The following is a 10,094-nucleotide window of genomic DNA, read 5'->3' as shown; positions in this document are numbered from 1 at the left end:
GGTATTCACCTCTAGTGCAACCCAGAGCCACTGTTTCCCTTCATGTCCTTAGACTCATCAGGAAGTCTGGGGGCTGTGACTAGCTACAGGACTTTTTGTTTAATTGAAGTGTGGTTGAAACACAGTGTTCCATTAGCTTCACGTGTACAACAGTGTACCTTACGCTGTGCTCTCAAGTGTATCCATACTGTCACCTGTCCCCATACAACACTATTACATTGACGATGTTCCCTGGACCCCTCAATGGATGACTTACTCATTCTACCATCGGAAGCCTGTACCTCCCACTCTCTGCCCTCAGCTATGTTCCTTTTAGTCCTTAAACACAAAGACGTTCATTCACCTCCCTTAAAGTCTAGTTGATTTAACTGGTTTCGAGAAATTGCAAATTTGCAGCCCTTACAAAATTGTTCCTCCCTTAGAGATTTAAAGCCTCTCATGTAATTCCCAGACCCGAGTCCGTTCACAGACCTAAATCTCTGTGAGGGAATGGAGGGCACGTGATGAGGCCATCATCTTCACTTCCTCCCAAAGGCTGTACCCATTTACTCAAGGAAAACACAGACAACTCACAGGGATGCTTAGACACGGACTCTGGGAGGCTGTAGTGCTCGAGGGCGCTGGGCACTAGCGGCCAGCCGCACAGGGCAGAGGAGGGCCGGGGAGGGGTACACGCAGTCCACCTCACGTGCAGGTGGGTGGCTCTCTAAACCCATCTTGTCATTCTCCCCGCAGTGGTTCCTCCCTCCGGGCCTGCGACTTTAGTGAGAAGCGGTTCTCGCCAAGGGGCAAAGTCTCTGCACTGACTCTATGGCCTTGGGAGTTGAAACTGTTACGGGATGAAGGGCGGATGGAGGCCACTGGGACTCTTCCAGGGAAAACAGTAAATGTGAAGGCACACCGCGTCTTTGGGGAGGTCGTGCGTGCTTGTTCAAGTCGCCAGGAGAGGCCGTGCGGTCCCCAGGGCCGACTCCACCCCAGAACCGGAGCCATTCCTTGGGGGCAGTGGTGGAGGCAGCTCTGACCTTGAGCGGGAGCAGAGCAGCGGTGGCCTCACCAGCCCGCCCCAGGCAGGGAGAGCAGGGAGCTGCACTCGCTCCGAAACTCTCTTGACAGAGCTACTGGATCCGCTTTTATTATCTCCTAAGTTCTCTCTTGCCTTCATAGAATGCCTCCTTCAAATGATGGCAAAAACCAACGGGAGTCATTATCTCAGACATTTATTTCACATACACGTTTCCAAGGAGACAGCTAAGCGAACACGGGTACAGGACAAGGAAGAGACGCGCGCTGACACGTGGAGTGCGCTGGGCGGCCCCGCTAACGGCTGCACAGGCTGCCCGCCCCTTGCCTTGGGCCTCCCCGCCTCACTCCTTCACAGCCAGGGCCTGCCCCTGCGCGGGCGCCGAACTGCCACGCCGCTTTCTTCACCGCGGCCACCTGCCCTGGCCACTGAGGAGCCACGGGGGCCGCCCGCTGGTGGCCACGAGAGACCTGGCCTTCCTCCTCGCCGCGCCAGCTCCCGGCACCCCTCTTTCCAAGGCGCGCAGCGGGGTCTGTGTGGCCGGGCTGCCGCACGCCGCGGGGGGCCGGGCGGGGCACCTGGCCTCATGACCTCTTCCTCATCTACACTGTGCCCCATCGGCTCACTAAACGCTCGAGCCAGAGGAGTCTCAGCGATCAAGTTCAACGCCTCTCCAGGTAAGGAGCACGGGCCCAGAGAGGCTGAGCTGTGTCACACGACACTCAGTGATAGCGACAAGACTAAAACGTGTCCCTTCTGGCTTCTGGTCTAATGCTCACTCCCCTGGGGTAGGTGGCCTAGAGGCGCTTAAGCGTATGTGTGAAGTTTCCCTCTTTAAAGAAGATTTATGAATAAATTAGGGTGTATGGGTAACAAAGTCACCGACAGGAACTGAAGGTGTTAGCAGGGCTAACACAGCAAGTGCAGGCAGGGAATACAAGCTTGTTTCCGAAGTGCCTTGGATAAGGTGGCGGAGAACAAAATGTCCATGTGTTCAAACTACTCTAAAAACATAGGATTGGGGATACTTTTCAAAGAAACACAGTAGGGTTAAACAAATACAGGCCTTAGGTAGTTGGTTGAGGTGGCTTGTAGGTTTTGTTGAGCTTTCCAGCAGCCAGAACAGAGAGAGAAAAGGAGGAAGTTATAAAAATCACAGTGTTTGTAACATTTTTTTCCTGCTTAGGATCAGAGCTTTCCCTGGTACCAAGACCCAGGAAAAAACCTTTTCCGATGGATCTTCATAAAGGCAATGTTATGTGACATAAAAGACTCATTACTACTCATTTTGACTTTCATGCTCCAGTTGAAAAAAGACAAAATGCAAGTCGTCTTGGTCCAAGGTGGTGGGTGGGACCTTCCACCGCCTCAGAACAGACAGAGTGCACACAGTTAATTTAGCCCACGTCCAAACAGCCCATCTACCATCGGGAATCCGGGTAGCAGAACCCCGGCCCCACCTCTGCGTGAGCGCAGACGTAGGAGACTTACACAGGACTGGTGTGTCCCACTCGAGATGGAACGGATCCTGTGCCCTTCCCGCCATCGGGGACATCGGAGAGGCAGAGGAAGAGGATACAGTTTGGGGCAATTCAGAAAAACTCTTTTTTTGTGAGTGAGAGTGATTTTCTCACAGCTGAGTCACTGAGCTTCTGCAAGTGACATGAAGGTAACTGGCACTGATTACCTTTAGCTGCAATACTTCCTCTGTCAGACTGCAAGTTCCAGGAGTACAGGCACCGTGTCTTTTTCCATTTCCACATCCCCTCCCTGTGCCTGGAAGACAGCCTTACACATAACAGTACTTAATACATATGTAGGAATAAGTCATCTACTTTCCTGAATCATGCTTCAATATAGTTATCAATCCTGTGTACATATCACTAAGTGGTGATTCCTATGAATGTGCATCTCCTCTAGCACTGGACTTCCAGAATACCTACGCAATACAAGCTCACGCCCACGGGCACCGCACGCATCTGACTGTGCTAGGCACACTAATGACAAGACACCGCACTTACCATTAAAGTCTATAACTCAGACCACACGCAGGAAGTCAACCTACTGAGGTGTGAACAATTGCAACATCTCCAACAAATGTAAATCAGAAACACCATCAATGCGTACCTGAGTCACCTGCCTTCCCGCAGGCCACGCCCTATCCTGGCACCACCGACTGGATGTCTTTCTACACTGCCCACCCTCCTTGGTAGTCGGCTGAACAGGCCTGGAAAGATTCAAACATCCTCAAAGGAAAAATATGATCTCCATAGGTCTCCATATAAGAGGACACCTGACAAAGGAGGTGAGGTAAGATCCAAAGTATAATCTGTGCATGGCCCTCAGAACCCCTTCCCCAAGGCAAAGCCACCCCAGGCAGCCCGTGTACCAAGGCTGTATGCATCACTGGGCTCGTCCTTGAGCAGCCGGCCTTGATGACCAGGGTCCTTGGTCTCACCTATAGTTTCCAGGAATCAATGAATTCCCTCCTCTCCCCCACCTCCCCATTTTGACTCTTCCCTCACTATGTGTTGGGCTAGTACTAGGGGGAATCGAAGAGATTTTTCAGACCAGCAGGTAAATGAGGAAAACAACAGTGGTTCTGGATTGGAAGTTTCTGTCAATCTTTCCACTTTTCACTCAGTAAGCCATAGTGTTATATAAACGACTCAGGGCTCCACGGTTAGGTTGATGACCCCAGGAACAGGGACTGGGAGCCTCAGAAAAGGCGGGTGTGTTTAGCAAACAGCCTGGAGGGGGCGGTCTCAATGAGGTGGCTATCCGATCTAGAGCAGGCCCAAGGAGTCTGACTGCTCTCGGAAAGAGAGAACGTTTCCAGTTTCTACCTCCCTTCCTCCCTACCCTCTTAAAGTTTTAGAGAACTATTATTATCTAACATCATACTACAGTGCAGGGGTGGGAGGCAGGAAATATGCCACCGTGCCAGTCATGTTCTAGGTAAGGACCAGAGCAGGTGGAGGGCAGAACATGTCCAGAGGAAGAGTCTGCTTCTTGTTAGTGATGCACACCACAGGCATGCACCCTGTTCAGTCTGGAGAGGGCCCGGTCGCTCAGCAGAGTCAGGCAAGAGCACCCAGAACAGCTAAGAGGTAAGCGTAGACTTACGAGAATTGGTAAGGAACTGCATAATCACGTAGAGGCTGGAGAACCAGCAGCCAAGGGGGAGCTCAGTCTTCAGGTGCAGAAAAGGTCAGCCTGGTGGGTGGTGGGTTCTCATCTCCACGGAGGGTGAGGAGGCCATAACGTGGTTTCAGTGACAGTACCAGGCCTCCGCCCTAGCTCTGTGGGTCAACCGGTCACCAAAAGGGTTCAATTGCAACAGACTTCTGAAGCAGGCTGTGAAAACTCAATCTCCCCAGTGACTACCTTTAAAACTGAGATGCATGTGATGTTGTCCTGATCAGACTCCAGAAAGTTCTACCCCAGTAAGAAATCTGGGATCAAGATGCATCCAGGATCCCCCATGGTGGGTAACGGGAAACAATCAGCAGGTCGGGTCTATGAGGGACCTTGAACGCTGCTGGACTCGGCAATCCTGCAGCAGAGGCCATGACACGCTGAAGGGACCGCCATTCTGAACCCAGACAGGATGTCCTCCCCACCTGGCCAAGGGAGAAGTTGAGATGCACAGGAAGGGAATAGATCGGTCAAGTCAGAGGCAGGGGTGAGGACACGAGTTGTCTATGTTCTCAAGCCGGTCTTGGGAATTACACTCCCCGGCTAAGAAAGATCACTTCCAGGGATGAGAGGGGGTAAAACAACTAAAGGGGCAGGTGAGGAGGAGAAGTTAGTGTCAAAAAGCTTTCCTGAGCTCATCAGTCTTTCCCTTTGGCGGGTTCTCGGGGGGACAGGTGGACGGGGCATGTGGCAGAAGCTTCTCTCTCAAATGAGCCTCCCGATGCGTGGCGAGGACAGAGCTCTTACTGAAGCGTCTGCCGCACTGGGCGCATCCATAGGGCTTCTCCCCGGTGTGTACCCTCCGGTGTTCCCGAAATCTCGTGCAGTTATTGAAGCTTCTGTCGCAGTCTGCGCATCTGTAGGGGTTCTCGCCAGTGTGCACCCTGCGGTGGGCGCTAAAGTGGGAGCTGTTGGTGAAGCCCTTCCCGCACTCGCCGCACTGGTATGGCTTCTCCCCGGTGTGCGTCCTCCGGTGGATGATGAGGCTTGAGCTCTGACTGAAACACTTTCCACACTCGCCGCACCCATATGGCTTCTCCCCCGTGTGGATTCTCTGGTGGGCACCAAAGTTGGAGGAGTCGTTAAAGCTCTTCCCACAGTCAAGACACTTAAAGGGTTTTTCTCCCGTGTGGATTCGCTGGTGTCGGATTAGGCTCCTGCTTCTGCCAAAGCACTTCCCGCAGACACCGCACTGGTAAGGATTTTCCTTCTGGTGGGTCACCCGGCACATCAGGCGGGCGTTCCTGAAGCCTTCTCCGTATTTGAGAAGCCGGGAGGGTCTCCTCCCCATGAAAGGCCTCGGATGCACTACGGCTCTCCCTAAATCTCGAGGCTGAGACACCGGCTTCCCCTGTCTGACTGCCTGCAGGCTTTCCCACGGTCTTCCTGAGATGCATTCCCTTCTGCGGTATTTGCCTGGGTCAGCATTCTGGGAAACAACCCTCGTAGGCTTTTCTATCAGTGCACGATGCTGCTCCATGTCCTTGTACATTACCTGTGTTGCATCCTCCTTGATATTCCCAATTTCAAAATCTGGAAAGAAAAAAAAAAAGGCGAGAAAGATTTCAGACCGGTCCTGTATTAACATAACATGGCCTGCAGGGCTGCATCTGCGGGGTCCCTGTGTTCTCCTCCGGCCCTCAGGTCGGGTTACCCTTCTCTGGTGCACTATGCCTTATTTTCACTCCGTCCCACCCACGGCCAGCCATACCTCGTACAACAGAGGCTTTCAGAAATGTTTCCTGATGCAAACTGTTCATCCCCATCCGCCTCCCGAGTCCCACGGGACCTGCTCAGCCTTCTCCCGAAGACCCACCCCCTCCCACCCTGCGTTCAAAACTTCACATCTGTGCCAGTAAACGGCGTGTGGCACCGGGCTCAGGGCACAGTCCAGTGACCAGGTTCCTCAATGGACTTCCAAGCTCATCAATATCTGTCCACATTTCTTTCTTCTCCCCAAACGTTCTTTGTCACTGATTTTCTCCGGCCGTCTCGCACATGGGCCACGTGGGCTCAAATCTTCATTCTCACCTTCCCCTTCCCCAGAGTGAACTACCGCCCCTCACGCTTTCATCCATGCCCCCTGCACACTGCAAGGTGCGTCCCGGATGCCAGGCTTCCCCGGAAGTCTGCTCCACAGACAGTGCAATGTGGTAGGAAGACACAGGCTTCAGAGTCACACAGCCCTGGTTCAGATTCCATCCTGGTCACTTATTCACTGTGTGGTTCTGCATTAACTTTTTATTACGGGAACATGCAGCAAAGCAGTGACTACAGTATGTGAGATGAGCTTCCATGAACCTCTCACCTGGCTTTAACAATGATCTACTTCTAGCCGGTCTAATTTCACCTCTATTCCCACCTGCTTCCTGCTCCCTCTACCCAGATTATTATTATTATTTTATTTATTTTTTAAAAGAGAGACGGAAAGAAAGGGAGAGTGTGCGCATGCGCGAGCAGGGAAGAAAGGGCAAAGGGAGAGAGAGTCTTAAGCAGACTCCGTGCTGTCAGCTCAGAGCCCAACTCAGGGCTCAATCCCACAACCCTGGGATCATGACCTGAGCCGAAATCAAGAGTTGGACGCTCAAATGACTGAGCCAGCCTGGCGCCCCTCCCCAGATTATTTTGAATCAAATTCCAGACATCATATTATTCCATCCAGGTCTGTGTGCCCCCCACACCCCTGCTCTAAGCATTCTGCTATGCTGCCTTGTTTCTGCTTGCCAGGTTTGACACCCCTTTCCCTGGACACACGGAGCTGAAACTGCAGATACCCCACCCCCCCAACTCTGGTGGCTGCGGCATGGGCTGGGGAGGGGAGGGCATCCCTCAGTCGGTCCCTTAAGTGAAAGCCCTAACAAGGCCATCACCTTTCATTCTGCAGTTCTTTTGAAGCAACCTCATCGGGTCCCACATTGTCCCAGGGTTGGAGGAAGTCACAGCCCTGGGGCTGGCTCGGACAGAACCTGAGAATCCAGTGACAGGTCTGCAGCTCGATTTTAAAAATGAGATTCACAAGGGATGGCACCAAAGGACTCTGTTTCCAGTCAGCAAAACCAGGGTTATGTAGGACTTAATGACTGCAGCCTTCAAACTACAATTTCCCAGGTAAATACTAGCACAAAGCATACGTGTGTTCCTTCTCTAGCGTTTGCTCCGAAGCAGCAGAGTGCTGGAAGGAAAAGCGTTACGGGTGAGCACGGAAAGATGCGCTCGGACTGAGGATGGCTGTGGGACTTCACACAAGGCTGATGGGGAGCCTGGTGTGGAGACTTTTACAAAAGTCTAGGCCAGAGACAGAAGAGGCTGAACCAGGGTAGTGGCTGTGGTGTCTAAAGAGGGAACAGAAGTTCCAGAACCGGTGACAAAAGTGTTACCTGCTTAGAGGTAAATGATGAGACAGAAAGCACCAAAAATGCGTCTACAGTGCTAAGCCTGGAAGTGAGAGGACACAGGGAAGACCACGCTGTGGGAAGGAAGACGGTGGTTTAGTTTCGAACATGTCAGGTCTGGGCAGCTGCAAAGGCCCCTGAGGGCACGGGAAGTCGCAGGGAACATGCGGGCAGGGCCACGGGGCTGGGGACAGAGCAGAGCCTCTCTCCATTCCGCCGCTGCCTAGCCCTTTCCTCCAGCACATCACGAAGACCCGAGATGTCTGTGTTTTCAGCCTGCTTCCCCTGAGTGTTTTCGCCACATTCGTCACATATGATTCCAAGTTCTCGGTCTGCACGGTGGTTTCAGGAGAGACGAAACATCGACCCACACAGACCAACCCAGAGGCTGAGGTCCCACAGACCGAACTGCTAGAATGTAAGCTCCTTCCCGGAACAGAGGTGCCGTGAGAAAAGAGACTGTTTTATTCACTGCTACCTCCCCTGTTCCTCACGTAACACAGGGCACTCAAATATCTGTTTAATGAACAAATACTACGTGAAATGCCAGAGCTACTGATTCCTCAACGAATCACACTTTCCCCCTGACGGTCCTTACCACGTGGGCTTTGCAGCAGACCCGGAGGCCCCTGGAATTCCGACTCGGGTACGCTTTCCTCCTCACTCATTCTCTCACTGCCAGAATCTTCTCCTGTTGCCTCCTGTGACGTCTCCTCAGGTTCCCAGCCTGTGGGTCCCTGGGCTTCCATCTCAACAGCCTCTCCTTCTTGTGCGGAGGGTGACGGCACTTCGTCTGGGGTGTCGGTGGAAGGGGCAGGGGCCCGAGCGTTGATCAGGGCGTCCATCTCCTTGTAGAATGCGCAGGACTCTAGCACGTGACCATTCTTCACCTTGCGGTAGCTCTTCTGGAGGCTTTTGAACTTGGTCCGGCACTGCTCGGGTGTCCGGAGGAAGCCACACTCGCGCAGTTGCTCAGCCACAGCCCCGTACAGCTTGCTCTTCCGATGACAGGCCTGCAGGGCTTCGTAAAACCGAGTCTCCCGCAGGATATCGAGGAAAGTCTTGGTTTCCTCGTAGCCCCAGTGCACACCTGCCAGAGAAGGATAAAGGTCACAGATAGAAGAAAAAGAATCTGTAGCCTCTAAATACAAGGAGTAAAAGAAAGCAAATCCATTCACAGTGGCGATAGGAACTATGATATGCCTGGGAATAAGATGTGCAAAGAAAGGCAAGGGTCTATGTAAAAAAAATAAATTAAAAAAAAATCTGTAATTGACTGAAAGACAGACATGAGCCAGAAAAAATTGAGAGGCACTATGTTTCTGGATAGGAAGACTCGAGCTGCACAGACATCAATTCCCAAATGAATCTGCAAGGTCAAAATCCCAGTGGGATTTTTAAATTGAAATTCATAAACCGATCTCAAGAGTAAGAACGCAGTCCCTCAAATCTGCCGCTGCTGTGGCGATTAACTGAGGATATAGCTCTTTTCTAAACGGTTAAGAACAACAGATCAGGACACTTTTCTGACCAGCCTTCCTCGAAGAGTACAGCTCTGTCCAGAGCCGTCTTCGATGTCACTGAGTCCTCCACTGGGGAGAGACGACACGAGGTGCAAGACCTGTGGATGCTCTGCCGTTACAGCAGTAAAACTTTTCGGGACATGTTGGAATACAGTTCGCTAAACTATGCTTCCTGTGCGGTGTGTAAGTAGGGCGAAGTCACTCTGTCCTCAGCTCACCGGGTGGCCTCCTCCAGGGCTGGCACTGCATTCCCAAGTCTGGGGCCACCCTCAGGCCCCTGGGTTTCCAGACTGCTGAGCACGGGTGCATGCCCCATGCACCAGGCCCGATGCACCTCCCGTCTTGTCCTGAGCTGTCTCTCTTGCATAGATGCAGCCAGGAGGGCAGCCCCGGCTCTCCGTTCCGACCTCTCTTCCCATGCTAAGCACTCCCCAGCTTTTCCTAAGGCGGGGTGGGGGAACTCTCCTAGTGAGCGACACAGGGCAAGGCTTCCCTGCACTGAACATCTGCAGAATGCCCTCATCAATGCTCTCTCTCTTATCTCGTTTCACACTAACAACTCTGGAGTCCTCAGTCTCAGTTTACTGGTGACAAACTGCAGCTCCAGGCACTCATGTGACATGCCTACCGTCACACGGTCACCAAGTGCCACTTTAGTTCTGCACGCTCCCAGTCCCCAGATTTCACCACCAGCCTCTGTTTCTACGGTATGTGGTATATCTTTTCCTATCTTTTAATTTCGAGGTCTCTTTTCTTCACATGCATCCCTTGTAGGCAATATTTAATTGCTTTTTTAAACGATGATAATCTTAGTCTTTTACGTCTGTAATGATGTATTTGGATTTACATTTACCATTTTACCATTTTTTTCCATTTGATTCGTCTACTTTGTGTTCCTTTTTCTTTCCTTTCTTGCCTTCTTTCTACAATTGTATTTTTCACTTTTTTTTTTTTTTT

At 52.0% G+C, this 10,094-nt stretch overlaps 1 protein-coding gene across 1 annotated transcript in view; it reads right to left on the bottom strand.

Moving 5' to 3' along the window:
* Window positions 1-4,838: 4,838 nt before the first annotated feature.
* Window positions 4,839-10,094, bottom strand: part of ZKSCAN2 (zinc finger with KRAB and SCAN domains 2) — a 14,740-nt gene continuing 9,484 nt past the window's right edge. Inside the window, exons 6-7 of the mRNA XM_077760293.1 lie at window positions 8,213-8,704; window positions 4,839-5,755 (exon numbers count right to left, since the gene is read on the bottom strand). Of these exons, the coding sequence (XP_077616419.1) occupies window positions 4,839-5,755; window positions 8,213-8,704 (1,409 nt within the window). The remainder of the gene's footprint in view (window positions 5,756-8,212; window positions 8,705-10,094) is intronic.

Source organism: Crocuta crocuta, unplaced genomic scaffold, assembly GCF_008692635.1.
Source record: "Crocuta crocuta isolate KB4526 unplaced genomic scaffold, BGI_CrCroc_1.0 scaffold73, whole genome shotgun sequence".
NCBI classification, from domain to species: domain Eukaryota; kingdom Metazoa; phylum Chordata; class Mammalia; order Carnivora; family Hyaenidae; genus Crocuta; species Crocuta crocuta.
Note: the sequence above shows the minus strand (reverse complement) of the source record. Positions and strands in the feature narration are given on the sequence as shown.